The sequence below is a fragment of the Propithecus coquereli genome, unplaced genomic scaffold, assembly GCF_000956105.1.
Source record: "Propithecus coquereli isolate 6110/MARCELLA unplaced genomic scaffold, Pcoq_1.0 Scaffold35, whole genome shotgun sequence".
NCBI classification, from domain to species: Eukaryota; Metazoa; Chordata; class Mammalia; order Primates; family Indriidae; genus Propithecus; species Propithecus coquereli.
Genome location: NW_012149174.1, coordinates 4,814,307 through 4,837,482, shown reverse-complemented (window position 1 = coordinate 4,837,482; position 23,176 = coordinate 4,814,307). Strand labels below are relative to the sequence as shown.

Below are 23,176 nucleotides of genomic sequence, written 5' to 3'. Positions count from 1 at the left end.
TTTGTAAATCAGTTTTTAAAAATTAAATAAATAAAACTATATTAACCCTTTAAGCAAGGTTTTATCATCTTTATAATTTAGGAATGATATAATATGAGCACAGAAATTTCTATCATTTATATAACTAAAAATAGACTAATAATCTTCTGATAAATAGCTAAAATAGTGTAAAATCTAACAAATTTAATCGTTCTCAGCAGAAATACTTGACTGGATAAAAATAAGGTCAGGTCAAGAGTGGTGGGTCACGCCTGTAATCCTAGCATTTTGAGAGGCTGAGGCAGGAGGATTGCTTGAGGCCAGGAATTCAAAACCAGCCTGAGCAAGAGCAAAACCCCCGTCTCTACAAAAAATAGAAAAATTAGCCAGGTGTGGTGGTGCATGCCTGTAGTACCAGCTGCTTAGGAGGCTGAGGCAGGAGGATCCCCTGAGCCCCGGAATTTGAGGTTACAGTGAGCTATGGTGACACCACTGCACTCTAGCCCAGGCTACTGAGTGAGGCCCTTTCTCAAAAAAAAAAAAAAGTTCAGTGTTAACTGATGGAAATAGGGATTATGTTTTAAAGTAGTCTTAATATGGTTAATACAAACAAGCACAAAGCTTTAGATTAAAATATTCTTAGTATACACATAACAAATTATTTGGTCTTATACTGGTGAAATGTACTATGTGATTTTGAAAATTTCTCATATTTTAAATGAATATATATATTGTATTCGTGTATTAAATGTCTCATTGAGTTGATGTCACTTAAATCATTTATAAAAGTGAATAGAAGTAGGCTGCACCTAATGAAAATTTAAAAGCTTATAATAAAAATTAATGTTTGTACTAAATATTATGATTTTATTAAGGGGAAGTCATTTGTGAGTTCTTCCTTTTTTTAAACAACTATATACATTTTTGTCCCAATCCATCAAAACTAAATTATTTCATTTAAATACTTCACCTAGAAATTTCATCTTCTAAACACAATAACAGGGTCAAAGAATTAGAGAATTTAAGAGCTAGAAGAATCTTCAGGAAACATCCAGTGTAGGAGGGGATCCCAAACTTTAATTTGTATCAGAAGTCCCTGTGGTTCTTGTTAAAATGCAGATGGCCGGGCCCCCACACCACCTATCTGACTCAGTAGGCCTGGGGTGGAGCCTGGAAATAACCAGTGCACCCCCAACCCCACCCTAAGGTGAGTCTCATGTAGGTGGTCTGCGGATCACTGAGAGGAACAACACTACCACCTTCCTCCCTAAATCAGGAAACTTCCCAGAACATTGACATCCCACTGAGGCAGTTTCTGCCTCAAACTACTGCTTCCTCAATCCCTATGGGTTAACTCACTGCATCCTGGGGCAGCTCTATACATCTAACAGAAGCTTCTAATAGAAACCAATACATTCAAAATATAAAGTCATTCAACGTGGGCTTATACAAATATAAACAGTACAAAGATTCATTGAAGAATTAAGTGAATGAAGAACTGACCTGCTTCTTCTGGTATTTGTTTATCAGATTCAGAAACAAGGCATAACATCTGGAATAGTTGGCCAAGGCTGCACAGCAGTCACGGTAAGAAGTAAGTTTGCTGCAGAAATGCCAAATGGGAAAATAAAAGTAAACTTTGTTTTTCTATAAAATTCAAGTACAAATAGTATTAATATCAATTTAAATGCAGACCTTCAAAGCATTGCCCAGTTCAAGAAAAGCAGTCTAAAAATACTTTCCATACCAGTTCAGAGAAGCTGTCAGGAGGCTTGCTGTTTGCTCTAGACTCTGGAAAGATGGAGCAGGGAAACTAAAAAAGGTCCTTTGAAAAACAGAAACCTGAAGCCTGTAATACATGTGAGTGGTGTGAATTCATACTAGCACTTGGTTCAGAAAATACAAACTAAGTAATTTGCATGAAATCTTGTTGGATATCAGTGAATCCCCTGGGATCCCATCAGAAGCAAATGTAAAACTGCTCTAATATTCTAGGCTGGAGTGCTATACTAGTATTAGGCAAAAGAGATCTTAAGGCAAAAAGCCTTAAAAATAGCTTCAAAATTTCTAAAGCAAGAAAGCAAACAAAATCCACAAGGCAATATTGATGCACCCACATCAAATTTGGGAGATGTTCATAAATTTCTCATTAATTAATGAGTCAATAGGTAAAATATCACTAATAATTTTAAAACTTGACCATGTACCAGGCCGTAAACAAATCTCAGTAAATTTTCAGAGAACTGGTGTCTCATAGACCACACTCCCCAAAGTGCAATTAAATTAGAAACCAATTTCAAAACTACATTTTTTAAAAAAACATATTTTTGGAAATTTAAGAACATGCAACTTATGGGTCAAAGAAACATGAAAATAAAAAATACTTAGGAATAATAAAAACACTACAAATCAAAATTTGAAGTACACAGGTAAAGTAGTATTTTAGAGGAACATTTATAGTCTTAAGGAGGCTGAAAAGAATTGAGTTTCTAACTAAAATAGAAGAAAAATATATCCACAGAGAGTAGAAGAAAGGGATTAGTAAGGATAAGAGCAGAAGGAATCAGATAGGAAACATATAATAAAATGGATAAATGAATCTATTGAATCTTTGCAAAAACTAATAAAAGTGGCAAAATTTGGCAAGATTGAACAAGAAAAAAAGAGAAACAGCATAAATAATCAAAAGAAAATCAATATTAACAATGAAGAGGCAGTATAACGTAGGGGTTAAACGTATGCATTCTAGAGCCAGACTACCAGGTGTGAATTGCAGCTTTACAACTTACTAGCTATATGATCTTGGGAAAATTACTGAATTTCTATATGCCACCGTTTCCTTATATGTAAAATGACAATGACAATAATAGTACCTATATTAAAAAGTTATTATAAGGATTAAATGGATTAGTATTTGGAAAGTCCTTAGAATATTGCCTGGCATGTAGTAAGTGCCATATGAGTAGTTATTGAATAAGTAAAATAAATAAAAGAGGACATAATTAGAGATGCAACAGAGGCTTGGATTGGTGGCTCACACCTGTAATCCTAGCACTTTGGGAGGCCTGAGGTGGGAGGATTGGTTGAGGCCAGGAGTTTGAGAGATGCAACAGAGATTAAAATGGTAATAAGAGAATAGTTGGAATTTATGGTGTTTGAAAACTTAGATAAAATGGACAATTTCCTATAAAAGCATAATGTTTTGAAACTGAACCAAGTAGAAATAAGAAATATGACTAAATATACAACCATGTATAAAGAATTTAAATCAGTAGTCAATAATATTCACACATGTACACACACACACACACACCCCGGATAAAAATAGCTTTTTGAGCAAGTTCTACATTTAAAGAAACAGATAAGTTTTATTTTCACAAATTCTTCTAGAAAAGAGAAAATGTTGGAAATATTTCCCAACTCATTTTATAAGGCTGGTATAAACTTAACACTAAAACCAGACAAGGACAACGTAAGAAAGGAAAGTACAAGTCAATCTAACTCATGACCACAGATGAAAAATCTTAAACAACATATTAGTTAACCAAACCCAACAATATATAAATGGCTTAACATGAGAAAATCTATTAATGTAATTTACTACATTCATGAATTTGAAAAAAGAAAATCCATATACTCAAAAGAGATTCAGGGACTTTGATGAAACTTAACATCCATTAATGAGAAAAAAAATCCTTCCTTAACCTTCTAAAGGGTAGCTACAAAAACCTGCAAAAAATATTATTTTCAACTGGTGAAACCATAAAAATATTTCCTTTAAAGTCAGAAGAAAGACAACAGGCCCAACACTCACAATTTTGTACTGGATTCCTCAGCAATGTGATAAAAGAGGTGGGGACAAAGAGGAAGAGTTGCAATAATTGGAAAACAACAAAAAAATTAAACTTATTTGCAGATAATTTGCATAGAAAATCCAAGAGAATCTATAGACAAATGCTTAGTCCTAATGTTCATCAAGATTCCTGAATACAAGATTAATAAGCAAACATTGATACTATTCATATATATTCATAAGCAACAACTTATGAGAAAATAATTTTTTTAAGATTGTATCCATATTTGCAGCAAAAACCATGAAGGACTTAGGAATAAATCTTGCAAAAGATGTGCAAAACCCTCATTGGAAAAAATGATGAAATTTTATTGAAGGACATAAAAGAAGATGTCATAAATGTTTATGGATGAAAGGTTCAATATCATAAAGATGTTAATTCTCCCTATCCCTATCCCATTATTCTATATACTCAGTATAATTGCATTAAAAATCCCAGAGTTCCAATTGTGGATCTTAGCTAATTCCCCAATTCAAAAGGAAGAGAAAAGAACAAAAAGAGTCTGGACCTTAAAGGAGAAAAAAGTGAGCGATTCATCTAATCTTACAACAGGACTTAAATCTGCAATAGTAAACATGGTGTGGTATTGGTCTGAGGATGGCCTGAACAGAATGCCCAGAAACAGACCTACAAGTATATGGAAACTTATGCATGGCTGACAAAATCAGTGGGAAAAGAATGGCGTATTCAATAAAAGGTACTGGAACAATTGACCATCCACGTGGAAAAAAAAATTAAATTGGACCCCTACGTGCCACCATAAGCAAAAATAAATTCTTTGTGATTTTGCAATGATTCAAAATGGGAGTAGTCATTAAGTATCCAGAACAAAGCTCAAGACAGTGCAGTGTAAAAAGATCAAATATAGACTCACATCCTCATACTGGGATCAATTACCAATTCATTCTTCAGGAAATTTTGTATTTCTTTAAACAACTACAGTATCATCGTTCAAGAAAGGCCCAGGTCTCCTAAGAAGTATCATTATGTAAAAACACTGGCAAAGAGCAGTGAGGGAGGAAATATAAATGCGTAATTTAAAGACAGTTCTGAAATTTAACATCTTGCTTTGAGGCAACCTGGATTCAAATGATCATCATTTCTGGAGTAAATAAAGTAAATGTAAGCATGACTAGTGAATTCGTGACCCAAAGTTCAAACAACTGAAATAAAATAACCTTCTATTACAAACCAAGTCAGATCAGACTATCTAAGCATTGACTCCCTTTCTGAGTTAAAACTCTTAAGTATTGTTTCCAAGTACACCAGAAAGTTTGCCATGTTTTGTGATATAGTTCTTTATCTCCAATGAGCTGAGAGGAAGATTAAAACAAACAAGCGTACACACGACAGATAGTCACAACTCACCAAAGAACTAAAGTCACTTACAATCAATGAATTTAGACTCACGTAGAAAATGGAGTCGTTAGTTTAAATCATTCATTCTAAACTTGGGCCACTAGATTTACCTTTTCTGCAAGGTGAAGTAGAAAGCAAAAAAAAAAGGTTCCTTGCCAGTCACACATGCAAATATTAAAGACAACCCAAAATCTAAGTATCAGCTTTTTTGTAAGGCTACTTCGATCTCTTAGTCTGCCCACCTGAATATCCTGACAATATTGGTACAGACGTCCTTGTCACCCACGTACTGTTCCATCACCGTGCACAGCTGGGGAATGGCACTGATGCTCAGCAACTTACTTCTTGCCAGCGGTGAATCAACCAAGTTTCTCAATGTAGCAGTCACCTAGGATAAAAGCATCCTTGTGACATTTTTTTAAAACTGAAAAAATATGGTCACACTAAACAGCACAGCATAATTCATCCCATAAATATCCTTACATCAGTAATCAAACCAAGCCCCAATATGCATCTCCCACCAGAGAATGTGGGCCTAGGCACAAGCAGCAAGAAATGAAAACAAAGAAAACCTGAAAAGGTAAAGAATGGAATATTATTACTAACAAGCAATTAGTAGACCCCAAAACCCAGGGTTAAACTGATCATCATCTGAGTTTGTTATAATAACAGTCATAAAATGTTCAGTTGACCCTGTAATAGCCATATCTGTTCAACAGATTAGAAAATTCCTTTTTTTCCCTTTTTTATTGTGTGTTTGTTTGTTTTTAAGACAGAGTCTCACTCTGTTGCTCTGGGTAGAGTGCAGTGGCGTCATCATAGCTCACTGCAACCTCCAACTTCTGGGCTGAAGCAATCCTCCTGCCTCGGCCTCCCCGAGTAGCTGGGACTACAGGCATGAGCCACCACATACAGCTAGTTTTCCTATTTTTTGTAGAGATGGGGTCTCGCTCTTGCTCAGGCTCGTCTTGAACTCCTGGCTCAAGTGATCCTCCCGCCTCAGCCTCCCAAAGTGCTGGGGTTACAGGCGAGAGCCACCACACCCAGCCTGAAAATTTTTGTCCTATATTTTTATAAGTAGCATCAAATGATGATGTGGCTGAGGAATATTTAAGACCTTTAGTCTCATTCTCTTCCAAAAGGTAAATATTGAGATCCTCCAAATTTGTCTTATTTTGTAAAAAAAAAAAAAAAAATCAGGAAAGCTATCCACTTTAGTCTTAGTCTAAGAGTCAAGAAGAGAACAATTTAGTAAATCCATAAACCTAAAGTTTCTGTCATCTAGTAATTTTAATATGCAGTGTGGTCTTTCCCTGTGAGATGGCGCAGGCAGGCTACTGATTAAGGGTCAGCGTAGCCCCCCAGTCACTAGCCTGGGTCGGCTATATAACCTCCCAGAGCACATTGTCTCATGGGAAAAGTGGAGGTGGCAATAGCTACTCAGTGGTTGCGATGATCCAGTGAGGTGGCGTGTGAATGGCACTGCTGGTGCCTGTTTCCTAAGGGTGCTTGAAAATCATGGACCCATCACCTTCACGACAAATGACAGGGATTCAAGTCCCAAGTCTCTTCCTAGGTATGTGACTGAGGGCAGTCCCTCATTCCTCAACTTCCCCATTTCCTCATCTGTGAAAAGGGACCACAGTCACTGCTCACCTCTCCAGTGGCTGTGTGTATCAAATGGAAAACACATAGTAATATTTTTATACATTGTAAAGCATTATGTAAATATAAAGCAACATTATAGCAATAGTTAATAATCTTTCAGAAATAATTATTAAGATGCCGTGTATCTCTGGTTTTCTCTTGCAACAACAGCAACAAAAAGATTTTATAAGTTAAAATATAACTGGCTACCTTGAAAACAGAAAATTTAAAAACACTTCAAATAAATGTATACATGTCTTTTGGAGTCAATTCAATTATTTAACAGTTGAGTAAATTCTTCCCTGAAAGTTTCAGTATCCCAGACACTGGAGGGGAAACAAACTACTCAAGCATTCCACTCAACCATGGATCTACAACGTGATCTTCTAAGCAAAGGAATGGTTTTTTTTGTGAAGACTAACGAACCATTCTAGGAATTCCAGGCCATTGCTGCCATAAAATGGAAAATTCTCCTCATCTGACCTTGGCTCTACCTGTTCTCTTTCTTCTGAGACAGCCCAGGCACTGGAGCACTACTGGTTTATGTCAATCCAAAGGATGACTCACAAACTCCCCTCCATGCAGACCAAAGAGCACAGATGCCCATTTGAATCCTAGGCAGATGGAAACCATGGAACACCCATTCCAGTCTCTGCGCACACAAACAGTTCCTTTTCTCTGGTTCTCAAGGCCTCAAAGATTGAGCACCCAATTCATAGTCACCTCTTTTTTTGGGGAGTGGGGTCTGAGCCCATAGCCCTCCCCTGGCCCACAGTCACCTTCTTGCTCCCCACATCTAATCTCTGGCAAGGGACATTGCCAGCAAAAGAGACCATAGTTTACTTAAGAGCTTTTTTCCTGTTTCAACCTCAGTTTTTTCTCCCTCTCAACCCTTATTCTTACCTCTTTAAAAAAGTTAAGACTGCTCAAGGTTTGTTGTTTTTTTTTTTTCCCTTGAGACAGAGTCTCACTCTGTTGCCCAAGGTTAAAATGCAGTGGCATCATCATAGCTCACTGCAACCTCAAACTCGTGGGCTCAAGTAATCCTCCTACCTCAGCCTCCTGAGTAGCTGGTACTACAGGTGCATGCCACCATGCCCAGCTAATTTTTAATTTTTTGGTAGAGACAGGGTCTTGCTACTTTGCTCAGGCTGGTCTCAAACTCCTGGCCTCAAGTGATCCTCCCACCTCAACTTTCCAAAGTGCTAGGATCACAGGTGTGAGCCACTGCACCCAGCCCAAATGCACTTTATAGATGACCCAAATCAGGAGTGGAAGCACACAATTATCATTGTTATTATTATTATTTTTTTTGAGACAGAGTCTCACTCTGCCCTGAGTAGAGTGCCATGGTGTCATCCTGGCTCACAGCAACCTCAAACTCCTAGGCTCAAGTGATCCTGCTGCCTCAGCCTCCCGAGTAGCTGGGACTACAGGCACAGCTCGGCTAATTTTTCTATTTTTAGTAGAGACGGGGTCTTGATCTTGTTCAGAGTGGTCTCGAACTCCTGAGCTCAAGCAATCCTCCCGCCTGGGCCTCCCAGAGTGCTGGGATTACAGGCGTGAGCAACTGTGTCTGGCCAGAAGCACACAATTATACGTGACATGTCATCTGATTGAAATCCCTATCAATTTACTGCACATGCCACATTCTGTGGAGAACACACAGTTGAGTGAGATATTTTAAATATATCCAAATTTGTCAGTTGTTGTGCTGCTAGAAATAACATGTATGAAATATATATCACACACTAGAAAAATCCATGGTAATACCTCAATAGATGACACCACCATCAACCTAGTTGCTCAAGCCGCAAACCTCAGAGCCATCCCAGAATCCTGCCTTGCTGCCTCCTGTCACCCTAAGCCCTCCTGGCTTTCTGTCATAGTTCCCAAGATAACATACAGTTCCCTGACCATGGTCTATGTGGCCCTCTAGATATGGTTTTCACCAACCCCTCAAACTTCATTCCATACCCTATACCCCCCACAAATTGACTTAATGTCAGGCTACCTAATATGTTTTACCATCTGTCTATTTCTCTAGAAGATTCAGTGAGGGCATAAACCTCATCTGTCTTTTCACCATTGTGCCCCCAGGTCCAAGTCCACGGCCTGGCACACAGTGGGCCCTCCATGAGCATTTGTTGGTGGAATGAATGAATGGAAGAATATCCGCAAAGGAAAGACCTGGTGTAAACAAAAGGGTTAGGATATCAGAGAACCATGGGTTATCAGATAACAGAGAGACTTTAGGATGAATTTAAAGAAGCAGAGGAATAAAAAATAATGGATGAAAGAAAACTGGACTTTCTGGAAGGGGACTGGCTTCCTGTACATTCACTGCTTATTCTACCTCATTCACCACAGCAGCTCCTTCCCACCCCCCGCCCCTTCCCCAACTGACAGGTCACCTGTTCCACCTCTTTTCTCCATCAGCAGGGAGAGAAGCTTAAGCCCTCTTCATCTCTCACCCACACTCTGCAGACGCTGACTGGCTCCTTCCACAGTCCCTCCCCGGCCAGCCCTTCTCCCCACAGCCGTCCAATGCTGCCAGAGGGGGCATCTCAAACCCAGCCTTCCCTGTTCAAAGGCCTCCTCCAAACTTCCAGGCCCAGCGGGCAGCACCCATAGCCGAAAGGCGGTTCACCCTCAGAAGTGCGACCCATCCCTCCAAGCTCATCCCTTTCTCCTCTCCTTCCTCTCCCTCCTCCCCTTCCTCTCCCTCCTCCCCTTCCTCCTCCTCCTCCCCCTCTCCTCCCCTTCGCTCCCTCCCCAGCCATTTTTCAGACTCTGCAACACACAGCACCCTCCCTTCCTGCCACCAGGCCTTTGGACAGGCCACTTTCTCCATCCAGAGTGTTCTCCCTGACCCCACTCCTCCACCCCTTCTCCCACTGGCCGTCTCCTGCTCGTTTTCAGGACCCAGCTCAGGCTCCTTTCTCCTCCAGGAAGACTTTCCAGAGGCTCATCAATCTCTGCCTCATCCATGTTAACAAATCTTCCTGTTCCTGCCTCCACAGCGCAGAATCATCACCGCTTGTCTCACGCACCTTCTTTCTCTCCCATGGTCAGCTCCTCTAGTGAACAGATCATTTCTTACTCCTCTTTCTACTCAGAGTACAACAAATGTGCTCATAAAAAGATTTAAATGTTCAATTGCTGGCTGGCTGGCTGGCTGGGTGAACGAGAAGGGGAAAGGGGAGAGGAATGAGGAGGGGGATGAAAGAAAGAAGAAGGGACAAGGGAGACAGAAAAAGGCAGTTTTTCCCTTTCAGAAGCCTCTGGCAAGAAAGTGCAGGGGTTTAGTGGGAGGCTGGGGAACCAGGGCTTAAAGCCCTGAGGGAGAAGGATCAGGAAGCCCTCCCCAGGCAAATGCAGCTCTGAAGGGCCCCATTCTGAGAGACCACCACCAATCCCACTGGGGGTTGGCGGTGGGGCACTGAGTGCTGAGACCAGTGGCCTTTTCTGGGAAAAGTGGAAAAAGATGGGTGGGAGGAAAAAGCCAGCTAAATAATGTGGTCATAGCGAAGGCTAGTTCCAAGCCAACACACTCAACTCCGAATTTTGCTCTAATTTTTGAATTCATTGTATATAAGTGAAAATTAAAAATCACATAAGAACTCTGAGTTGCACAGAGATAAATCTGTGGAGATCATTAATGAGTCCTGGCTCTGCAGCAGTCTTTGTTTCCCACCCCTGGGCCTGACCTTGAAGCAGGAAGACACCAGAGTCCAAGCTTCATGCTTGGAGAAATGTATCCATTTCTTTCTTAACTTTCTATTCTAATTTATATTATTCATAACTTTACCTGGGTACATATTTTTCTTTTTTATAGTATACAGTTTTTTAAACCACCTCAAATCCATTATTATTAAAAAACGCCTAGGTTAAATAAACACATAGATACTTGTTTAGCTTTTAAAGTACTTACTAGAGCAAGTCCCAACCTCTTAAGGGTCCTTTCACCAAAAAATAGCAAATTGAAAAGCATGAGTTTTAATTCTTACTTTTCTCATCTCCTAATTTGCAACCCTTTGGGACAGATATACCGAGTCAGAAGGCAGCCAGTGGGAAGAAGAAAAAAGAGAAGAAAATGAAATTAATAATCCTCAAAGAGGATTATTAAACATTTAAGTGTCCTTGCTTATTAGCAATGGTTAGATGATGTCTGGGACAAAAGGGGACCTAAATTTTTGGTGAATATCAGGAAGAAACATTCCATTGTGATTCTGGTTACTAATCTGCTGCTGAAAAAAGACTAAGCTAAACTCTAGCACTTCCTTTCCAGTGCTCACTTTTCTGAGGCAGTTTCCTCTCTCTTTCCCAAACTCTTTGATCTTAACTGGTACCACCCTCAATCAGGTAAAACACCTGGTGAGTTTGGCAAAGCTGCCTATCTCCTGTTGCATTAGTTGGGCCTTAAAGTTCTCATTGGGCAATCAACATTGGGAGACCCATTTTAAGGGTAAAAGTATATTAAGAAGAGATTAGATAATTTATAAACACACAAACAGCATTTTAATACAGTAAAATCAGAATTCAAAAGATTTAGCATCTATTTTTTCAAGTTGACTATGGGTACTTAGTTATCAATTTCAAATTGTGCTTTTAACTATTAATTAGCAAACAGAAGAAATCTTTGTCTTAAAATATGGGCCTCTCCTGACTTAGATCACTGGCCTTGAGGACATGACACAGGCCCAGCAGCTGTGACCCCCTTCCCAGCATTCTCTCTTGCAGAGCAGGGGCGCAGGGTGGGGAGGGCTGCTTGGTTGACCTGAGCCTCCATACACTGCTCATTTCCAGAGTGGACGACCCTTGCTCTTCCCTTTGCACTCTTTCTCCCTCAGTGTGCTTAGTCCCCAGGGAATTCACCAGCTTCTGACCTAGAAGGCAACCAGCCATCAGAGCTGCCCCAGATCAGAGGGGTTTGTGACTCACAGCCCACCGCAGAACTCCCAGTTAGGTGCATCAGAAGTTAAAGTGGCTTTTTCGCTAGCCCAGGAACTTCACCATCAATCACAATGTTGTTCTTTGAGAAACATTTTCCCAATTTCAAAAAACAGCTTTCAAAGAAACCTTTGGAACATAATGCAATTGAACACTGTACCACTAATAGTTTAGAAGTAGTACTATGCTTCCTCAACCAAAACCAGTGTCAAGATTCAGTTTTATTTACTTTTATACATCAAATGCTATTATGCAAAAGATCTGAGCAGCTGGCTACTTTATAGGTTATAAAGCTATCTCGTGAGCTGTACCTCATTTGCTCCCTAAAACAACCCCATAAGGCAAATAGAAAAGGTATTCTGTGCCCCGCTTTTCAGAAGAGGAAACTGAAGCTCAGAAAGTCTACCAGCTTCCAGGTAGGCTGGTGTCCTGGGCCTCTGACTCCTTTTATGTTGCCTCCCCCACTCTATTTGGCATTTGTCTCTAAAGGCATTTCTCAATCATCTGGGATAGCCATAACCCAAATCCCTTGAGATTTATCTCAACTTAACTGCCAACTGCAAAATGGTTTACTTCCCACTGATGATGTGAAAGAATAAATACAGCCGCCAGAGACCACAAACAGTGTCAAATGATTTAAGACCAAAGCCACCATTTTCCAACCTCAGCTAAACCATCTCCCTCTATTAATAAAAGCACATTCATTTTTTTGAATTTGTGCCCAATTGAGACCACATATATGCCAAAACCAGAGCATATGTGGTAACCCCAGAAGTTTCATATTGTCTCATATATGATTAGTACAGTTCTGAGACAAAAGAAACCAATGACAGGATGCCACTATACATTAATACACAAAACACTGATACCAAAAATTTCTAAGCATTTTATTGGAGTTTATCAGGATATATGCATATGGAAGTAATATTAATTCATAGACCTCAAGAACACTTGGTGCCTGCCCGCGGAGGCCCGTTTGGCACATTCCTACCACGGGTGGCCTACTTCAGCAGGAAATGGGCTGTCCTCCTCAAATCTCCAATGTCCTACTTTGAGACTCTATTTAATATTTGCCTGTGTTTATTATTGTTTCTCCATATGCTGCCTCTATGTCAGTTAACTTGGTAAAATGAGCAGGTAGCTGATTCTTCTAGTTGTGACTATTATATGTATCAATATAGGAGAAATTTTGAATGTCGTGTAGACTACATAATGCCAATGCAGCAAAGTAAGAAAAGGAGTCTGAAAAAGATAATATATTAAGTACTTAACTTCCAAGCAATGACACCAATTTTCACAACTGCATGTTAAAGCAAGTGACGTTTCTTTACTGTCACAACTAATACATCCACAGTGAGGAGATGGGGCTGAGCAGACAGCACACTAACTGAAAGCAAATTGGCTGTCCTCAGAAACGGTAGGCATGGATACTTATTTCCAATCTGCTCTTCCTTGCTTCTGAGGAGCCATCCATTAGCATAATAGTCCTGGCCACCCTCCCCCCTCACCTCTTGACTGGGGAGCTGGAGACAGGAACCAGGCATTCACAGCCCAGCCTAACCTCTACTTGGTCCCTCTCTTCCCTTCCTCTTTAAAAGCCACCTGCCATCAGAACACAGGGTGTTCTCCTCTGCTCCTCCAGTGACAGGGTGGCCTGTGACTGGATAGGTAAATTTAACTTGAGGGTTCAGGATTAGAAAGCATGCCTGCACTGTCTGGGTGATGGACAGGCTTGTAGCTCTGACTTGGGCGGTGTAAAGGCAATATATGTAACCTGAACATTTATACCCCTGTAATATTATGAAATAAAAAAATATATATATTTAAAAAAAGAAGAAGAAGAAAGCATGCCTGCCTCTGCTATGAGCTACATCCCCCAACCATGGTGATAACCTTCCCCCAACCCATCTTCCTTAGTCTCTTATTTCTAATTCCAAAACCTAAGGCATTACATGTTTAGGGTCTCTGAGTCTCCCCAAGTCTTCGGATCTGCTGTCCTGGAGAATTAGAGAAGATTATGAGTTGCCTATAGGCAGCTCCTTCCCAAGAAAGGGAAGAGAAGGGAACAGAAGGGGTCAGGGTCCTGAATGCCTACTCTCTCATGCCAGTTGGGTGAGTGGTGAGTTATACTATTGGATTCTTTTTTTTTTTTTTTAAAGGCTAGTCAAGTGAAGGAACAAAGGAATCTGTAACAGGTTGTGATCAATTAGTTGTAAACACCACTGCACCTGGACCAGCTGTACTGGGTATTCTTTTACAGGAAGGAAACTTCATAAGTGGAAAATAGCTGTCCCCTTCCCATTAACAAATACGTCGTTAAAAATTTAACAAGCTTAGTAATCAATGTCAAAGACTGTAACCCCTAAAAACGTTTTATCTAATTCCAAAAACAATATGCTAAGGAAAATAAGCCAGGTGTAGTACTCCAGGTAACTGCCTGTGTCCCTATCAATTCCTAGTTTTGATAATGTGCAACAGTTACGTAAGACATCACCACTGGGAGAAGCTGGGTGATGTCTACACAGGACCTCTCTGTACTATTTTTGCAACATCTTGTGAATTTATACTTAGTTCAAAATAAAAGTTTAAAAAAGTACCAGACACAAAAATATACAGTACACACTGTATATTCCATTTATATGAAGTTTTAGAACAGGCAGAGCTTATCTATGCTGAAAGAGATCAGAAAAATTGTTCCCTCTGGGGGACTGGAGGACGCGGATCAATGAGAAGAGGTGGGAGCACATTTCTGAGGTGATAGAAATCTTCTGTATCTTCATAAGGGTGTGGGTTACATGGCTTTATGCTTTTGTCAAACTCATCATACACATAAGGTCTGAGCATTGCCCTGTAAATTATACCTTCATTAAACAGTAAGAAAAGAAATAACCTCATCTGCTGCTTCCTGTTAAAGCAAACCCTTCAAATGAAATGCTTTAAAGTGTTTTTTGTTTAATTATCAAACCTCCAATAAAATTACTGCATGAATTTAAGAAATATAATTATGGGAATATTTGCTCCCATTTTATAGGTATGTAGTTTATTTCCTCCAATAATCCATTGGGTGGCTGCTGCTGCCTTGGTTCTGATTTCATGGTCTGAAGAGGTAGGCTTCCAACACACAGGGTTAAGCAACAGAAAGAGAATTAACATAATTTCCAGCTTAAGAATGCATACTCATAATGATTTAATTTTCTAAACACCTAAATACAAACGTATTAATCTCTACATTTAAAAGCTAGTAAATATAACTAAAGAGAGATTGAAAAGCTCCCAACCGCTTTGGTATAACTCTTAATTACTAATATAACTTAAATAGTGGCTTAATTGAATCCCCAGACTTCAGTTGAAGACCTCTCTTAAATTCCCCAAATCCTGAAGCAGAGAGTAACAGTATGTACACATGTCGCTGATGTAACACCCGCTGCCGGTTTTAGTTTCCTTCAGCACTCCTCTCCACATGGCTTCTCAAGGCCAGAAAAACAGAAAAGAGCAAAGATTTGAAATCCATCTTGAACTCCGTCATCTTAATTTCTTGTGATTAAAGTTTTCTCTCATCAGAAGTAATTGCTCTTTGAAGCTTCAGGTTTTGGTAATCCTGATCTTATTTTATTTAATAAATTTCTGGTGAGTGCCTACTCCGCACCATGCCCTGTTCCAGGTACTTTATTAGATGATCTCATGTCATTTCCTTAACTGCCCTTTAAGGCAGGCTCAGGGAGCCCTTTAGAGTTGAGGAAAGTTGAGGCTCAGCGGTGGGTGGGCTGCCAGCGCCCCCGCTGAGCGGCTCAGGCCTTGGACTCCAGAGCAGTGCGCTCCTCACTGGTCCACGCGGCAGCGCTGAGCCCTGCCCCAACACAGGGGTACGGAGTCCAGTGGACCATCAGGGGGCTTAAGGACGAATACTGAACACCGTAGTGGACCCAGATCAGCCAAAGTGGAGAGCTCACTCTAGGGCTTACAAATTAAAAAAGAAACCAACTATATCAAAATAACTTTTAATTTAAAAATATAGAGATAAAGAAATCGTGTAATTCCATAACCAAAACACAAATAAATAAATTTACGAAGGAAATCATGTGAGATTTGAAGAGAGCAAGAGAGCCTGCTAGGAGATGGATCGCTTGCAACATGCCCCCACCCCACCTGCCTACTGACCCTGCTCCTTACAGAGTGGCTGAATTCCTCTTCCCCTGTCTGTTCTCTGCAGCATTTGCCAAAGCTGATCCATCCTTGCTTGGAAAATTTCTACTCCCATACATTGTCCTTAATTTTCTGGTCACTTCCTTTTCTCTTCCCGTTGCACAGATGAAGCCATTTTACAGAATCTGTCCTCAGCGCCCTCTGTGCTTTCTATAGTCTCTCCTTGGGTCATGGCTTTGCCTTTCATGACTTCAACTATCACTTTCACGTAGGCAACCCTAAATCTGTATTTTTGGCCTTGCTTTCTCTTCTAAGCCTTGGCTCATGCTCCAATTGCTTACTTGACAGGCCCACTTGGCTATTCTGTTGGCACCTTAAAGTTTTATATTGAAGCTAATTACACAATTTCCTTCCCTCCTCTCGCCAAATCCAGTTCCCTTGTATAAATCTCTAATTTTTATTAATGATATCATTTATTTTCTGAACCATCCAGGCTCAAATTATCTGAGTCATCTCTCTGTTCAATTCACTGTCCTATTCCCCAAACTCTAAAAACAAAGGGAAGGACCAGAGTGGGGGAAGGAAAGGACTGACCTTCCCGAGAGACTTCCATTTAGCAAAAGGAAGAACGTGACACTGGTGGGGTACTGAGCACAGAGGGGGAAAGGATTTGGGTCTGCAGGAGCCTCTGGGGAGGTGTCTGCAGGGTTGAAGGCCAGAGAGGTGAAGGGGGTGGGGGGAGAGCAAACCATGTTGCCTGGGGCAGTGCAGAACAGTGCTAACTACAAAAATAGTATCTCTAAAGCAGAGAAAGAATGCATTTCTCCAAGGATTGAATTCAAATCAAATGGGTCAGGCTATAAAGAAAAAAAGTTTGAAAATACAAATGAATACAAAAAACAGGAATGTAAGTTCAAGTCAATCTGAGTTTTAATAGTTACATTATACACCTATAAATTACCTAGCTGTAAATGTAAGCACATTGAGATTTTCCTCAATTACAGCAAAGCAGCTTTGTGCATGATGTTCTCAAGACACAGAGGACACACGAGACACCAGGAAAATCCGGACTTGGTTGTGATTATGACACAGAAGACTCTTCTCCATTCCCCAGGAAGGGGCACATGGAGACCAAAACAGACTTTCTGATGGAGGTGACTCCAGGAATTTTCCTGAGCTCTCATGTTATGCTTTCCTGATTGTTGGCCTTTAAAGGTCAAAGACGAACCCTAACACCTCCTGATGATCATTCTTGATCAACACTGACAAATCCCTGTTTCCAGCACCTCCTTGGGGGATGCAATTTACTACTGGCATTTAGAGGCCTTGCCTGTTAGCTGGCCTATATTTCTCCTTTTCCAAGTTTCAGGGAGTTCTCCCTAAATTCTAGTATTTTGGAATTTAGTGAACATGCAGTTTAACCTGCTTTACTCTATGACTTTACAGATAAATTCATGTCTCCAGTTTTGCCCAACTGGGAGTATGAATACTTTGACTTGGTGCATAGGTGGTGGCCCCTCAGTTCTTCTGAGCATCTCAACCTTCTCAAAATGCTGTTCCATGCCTGACCTGCAGAACTGAATGCAACGTTGGCCATGTGGAAGTACCACGGTCTTGCAGAAGAATAAGGCATTGAAATACTATTACCTGGATATAGGGATCACCAAAAAGCAGGTGCCTAATGGCAGCTCTCTTGTTGACCACTGTCTTAAGAGCTCACCACCCAGACATGCCTGGCACACAGTAGCCACCCCACAAACACTTGGGAAATGAATGTCTCCTGATTTCAGCCACAGGATGATAAAATATATGCATACATGTATGTATACACATACATATATGTAAGAAACAGCACAAAGAAAACCTTACAAAGCTCACACTGTAGTATTTTTTCCTCTAAGCAGCATTGGTCCATCTGCTATGAAGGAGCTTTTCTTTCACATGCATTCCTTTATCTCCATCATAATCAGTCTAAAATCTAATTGCAGCAATGCCTCTCAATCGGGGCTGCATTTCTGAATCCTAGCCCTGCAATTTGTCATGTACCACGGACACATTCTCCTCCATCACTTTGCAGCTTTTTGGTCTTTATCAGTTCAATATCTTACACACATTCATCTTCCTGCCACTCCGATCTCATCTCGTCATCCCCACACACTGACCTCCCACTACTCCCTGTTGCCCCACGTCTACTCTCCACAGCCTGGTGTTCAAGACAAGCCCCATGCCTGTGCCGTCCGAATCTCACCTCCCACAACTCCACCACGGAATTCCTCTGCTCTGGACAGCCCTACCTCTTCAGCATCCCCACACACACCTTATTTATTTCCCACTTGAGTATTCAGCATCCTTTTGTCCCAGTTTCCCAAATCCTGCCCAACCTTCAGAGTCCAGCTTCAGAAGGTGTTTTCCACTCTTGCAATGGGCTCTAGTAGAGTTGCTTTAGGGAAACAGAATGACTCTAGCACTGTGCCAGACGTTACAGCATACAAAGGTTTGTAAGGTGAGGTCCACGGAAGGTCAGCTAAGGCTACTGAGGTTCTCGGGTGAGAGTCTTAAAGGAGAGGCAGTCACACCATCCAGTGTCGCCTGCCTGTATCTTTTTTGCCCTCGTCATATTCTTTCTGGCTTGCAGACATTACTATATTATTATTACTACAGCCACAAGTAATTTATTTATTTTTCCACTGAACAAAGCTTCTTTTAAAAATGCCTCATGAGCTAGAGTTACCAGGTTCTGAAAGCTGGTATAAATAAACAATTCAGCTTGTGGCCAGATCTGTCTGGCTGAATTTGCCCATGAATTGGTTGGTGAAAAAAACCAATCAATGTTACCCATTTCCAAGAGCAGAGGTTTTCATCTGCTCTTATAGTGAAGTCAACGTTGCTTACATTTTACCATTCAGATAATACAAAACAGCTTTTCTTTGTTCTAATCAAATAGGAGGAAATGTTCTTTCAGGGGATTCTGCAAATGACAAAGCCTAAAACAATGTCTCCTTCCTCCCCAAATCTGCAAACACATACACAGTGATATGGCTGATGCAAACGGCATTTGGTGACCATGGCATGTTCTCAGGTGGAAGTGATAATGGACTCCACTCTCTTCTGCTGGACAAGGGTGTGGGGTGCTGTGACCCAAGCGAGGCCCCACCCATGCCAGATCCTAGGCAGGTTCAAAGGAAGGCTTTGGAGACAACGACAGAACCCACTGTCATCAGGAGGGGGTGAAGTGGCTGTGGGAAGTGAGGAGAAAGTTCTGCAGCGCCCCCTAGAGGGGTGCACGGATGTTGGGAGAGGAGAGGGGCATCTGCCCTGTGAGTTAGTTTGCACCTGAGGATGCTGAATCCAGGGAGCAAGGAAAGATAAGAGGAACACAGGGAGTAATATGCTGTACTCACTGGCACACCAGAGGTCCCATTTCTCGACTGGATGTATTTTTTGGTCATAATAACACTCAGTGTTCAATGTTCCTTTACACCAAGTGATTACATGTACATACATATATATAAACACACAGTGAAATACTTGATGCAAACAACAAACTATATATAAAAATAAAATAAATCTATAGAGTTGATTCAAGGGATTTTTACTGTGTATTGTTAAATAAGGAAAGAGATGTACATAAAATTTCCCATTTTTGAAAACCTATGTGTGTACTAAAAGGAGCAAAACACACCAGTGTGAACAACATTGACTAACTAGATCGACCAGAAGGAGAAACAGGGAAGGACAAGGGTGATGGAAAACAAATGAAAATGACTATTAAAAATAACACGTTCCATGATAAAAGCCAAAATTATATAAAATTTTATATGTCTTTATGAATGATTACCAAAGTATTGGAGGTGTGTTAGTGTGTTATCTCAAGGTGAAAATATTTCAGGTGAAATATTCCTTCTACTTTTCTGCATTGTAACAGGAGAGATAATCATTCTGTAATCAGAAATAACTATTTTCATTGAGAGAAAAATTTGAATGGTACAATAACATCGGCGCCATGAAAATAATATTTCTTAAGTCTTCCTAGCCAAAACTAGCATACCAGTAGGATTTTGTATCATTCATGACTAAAAGAGGTTTTCACAACCTTCTTCAAAATGGAGATAGAGCACAAAGTCCAAAATTAATAATCATCATAAATATTTTAAGCATCTTGAAGGCAGAGCCTAAATCTAATTTTTAACACACTTTCCCAATGGCTTAGAGTACTCTGAATGCTCAATAAATCCTCATTAATTGACAAGCACATTTCAAATCTCATGAGTTATTATATCAAAGATGCTATTATTTGATATACAAAGACTATCAAAGAGTAAAATCTCATCTAAAAACAGAATATGAGAGCTGGAGAAGCTCCAGTGAAAATAATTTAACTGTGAAATTTAATCTGCCACTAAAGAAGTAATAAAACTCTAACACATAACAAAATTTGTCTTCCTGTTCTGGTCATATTAAATGTATCCAATTTTGTTACCTGTGTCCCTGTAGTCTCAGGGCTGCATGTTATCTACACACCCCCTTCAATGACTGTCCGCTCAATATCATTGTAGATACAAGAGTCATGACATTAGCTGCCAGTCATCATAAACAATCTTCAGGCTGGGACTGTCTTCAAAACTCTAAAGTGCCTGTTAAAATTTCAATGATAACATGCAATTGTTTTGCAAACAGCTGTAATTTTTTTACTCTTCCAGGCCTGCTTTCTCTGTAGAGCAGTGGAAACGAATGTCTGTATGCCATGTGGACAGCTGCTCTGCGAAAATCCACGGAATAGCCTGTCCAGGCCAATGGGCATCTGGCACCCATGAGGCAGAGATGGGGCAGTGGCCACCCTTGATCTCTGAGGCCAGGCACCCTCACCTGACTGTAGGGGCCTCTCATATACCCATTCTTTTAAATAGCAACTGATATTAGGTAACATGAAAAATAATTTTACATATTTAACCTTTTCAAGTAAAATACTTACCTGAACTAACAAGTGGCCCAAATTAGGTGAACATGTACCACATTTCTTGGTGTTCTCACTTATTTGCTTTATCAAATCCATCAGTATGTCCACAGCACCTTTGTTGATTATTTCATTACGAAATCCTGGATTTCCAGAAATGAATTTTATAGTCCCCATACAGTACAAAAAAGCTTCAGTGTTAGTTTGCAGGTCTTCACTTCTCAGTACTTCCAATAATGATTCTGCAAAAAAGATGATTATAAATATATAACACCTGGAGAGAAATATATTAAAGCACTTGTATGTGAACATCAAATACAATTTGTAAAATATGTTCATCAAAACCTATAATCAAATGCTTGGTAAAGGTAACTCATATGTTATAAAGAGAAAAGCTTACTTTAAGCCAAGACAAATCTCTGTAATAGCAATGTCAGCAAAAGGATGGGATTGTTAATCTATAAATGAGAAAGTATTCTTTTAATTAAATGCCATTCCTTGCCTCTTACTAATATTTATCAGCCTTTATTTTTAGTTATAAAATTTTTGAGTCACTGTAGAATAATTAAAGCAATTTAATAGTTAAATTTCAACAAACTTTTAACAATATATTTGTTGCTGTATTAATGGGAAGTTAACCAACATAGGAGCTTTAAAAAATCTTGATCACCATAGAAAAAGACAATTTGAATATAACATCCATCCTTTCCCAAGATAACTTAAGAACATCTAAATATAAGTATTAGGTTTTAGGAGTAATCCAGGCAACTCCAATAAGGTTAATAATGAATGTCTCACATTTAATTTTATTAATGTCACTGTAATCATTTGTTAGAATCTTTCTTTGTTTTCTGTCTATAATTCTTAGTTAGTTGATTCAATGTTAGACATTTCTTTCAGCACTGATTTTGTCCCTGTCTATTGAGGTTAAAAAAAAAAATAAAGAGATCATTTATCCTATGTTGCAAAAAGAGAACTTAAAGTATTTTCCAACACATGTCTTCTCTTATATCAGCAAAATTAATGCAAAAAAGATTTCCATTTAGGTAACTATTTAAGTATATTAATTATTTAGGGGTATGTCAAGGATTAGTTTTTTCCAAATGGCTCACGAGAAAAAAAAATTAAGGAAAAAGAATTAGGTATTATAAGCTAAATAGTTAGAATGTCTCCACCCACATATTTGAAATTTTTTTTTTTTTTTTGAGACAGTCTCACTCTTTTGCCCAGGCTAGAGTGCCACAGCGTCATCCTAGCTCACAGCAACCTCAAACTCCTGGGCTCAAGCGATCCTCCTGCCTCAGCCTCCTGAGTAGCTGGGACTACAGGCATGCGCCACCATGCCCGGCTAATTTCTTTATATATTTTTAGTTGTCCAATTAATTTCTTTCTATTTTTAGTAGAGACGGGGGTCTCACTCTTGCTCAGGCTGGTCTCGAACTCCTGAGCTCAAACAATCCGTCCGCCTCGGCCTCCCAGAGAGCTAGGATTACAGGCGTGAGCCACCGTGCCCGGCCATATTTGAAATATTTTGATGTCAGATTTCTATAACAGTTATGGATGTCTTTCAATTTTTAGTCATTCCTACTATATTAAAAGACTAAAAATTCCAATTATGTCAAATACTATTAAATGCATTTTTCTAATAGTAAATCCAAGTCCAGGAAATGAATTTTCAAATAGGAGACACTTTGTAAAGTCACATAATGTTACTATAGGCATTTAATAAAAAAAAGCAAACTATCAAAGGATGCATTAAACTGAATGTGGAAATCCCAGAGAAGGACAGAACATCACATAACTTCTGCGTTTTACTAGAAAATAAAATATTCCTGCTATCATTAATTATAAATTTTCTCTCTAAACTTTTCATTTGTACTCAAGTACAACATTTGCACTATGGTAGCACTGAATGATACTCACCCAGAATACTGTCATTTTGAATCAAAGAATCATTCTTTTCACTCCGACTAATTTTAAATATAAGTTTGCAGACATTAAGAAGATTCTTTCTACTCACTTTAAGCTGCAGAGAAAGAAAATATATTTCTATTGCAGAGGGAAATAAAGACATTCCATATTTTTAAAAACACAAACATCTATTTTAAAAGTGCAGCAAGAGTATTTTTAAACATAAACAAAAGTTCTAAAGAAATCAAAACTTAGAAAAATTTAGAACACATATTTGTCAACGATGGTATCTAATTAACTCAAGTATAGTAAATACAATAAAGTGATCTTTAGAGTAAGAACATTTTAATGACAAGCATTTATTTCTTCATAAAGT

At 39.4% G+C, this 23,176-nt stretch overlaps 1 protein-coding gene across 1 annotated transcript in view; it reads right to left on the bottom strand.

The window, feature by feature from the left end:
• Nucleotides 1–23,176, bottom strand: part of ARMC2 (armadillo repeat containing 2) — a 137,551-nt gene that overhangs the window by 32,540 nt on the left and 81,835 nt on the right. The window contains exons 7-10 of the mRNA XM_012651219.1: nt 22,813–22,915; nt 20,908–21,131; nt 5,435–5,580; nt 1,483–1,582 (exon numbers count right to left, since the gene is read on the bottom strand). Of these exons, the coding sequence (XP_012506673.1) occupies nt 1,483–1,582; nt 5,435–5,580; nt 20,908–21,131; nt 22,813–22,915 (573 nt within the window). The remainder of the gene's footprint in view (nt 1–1,482; nt 1,583–5,434; nt 5,581–20,907; nt 21,132–22,812; nt 22,916–23,176) is intronic.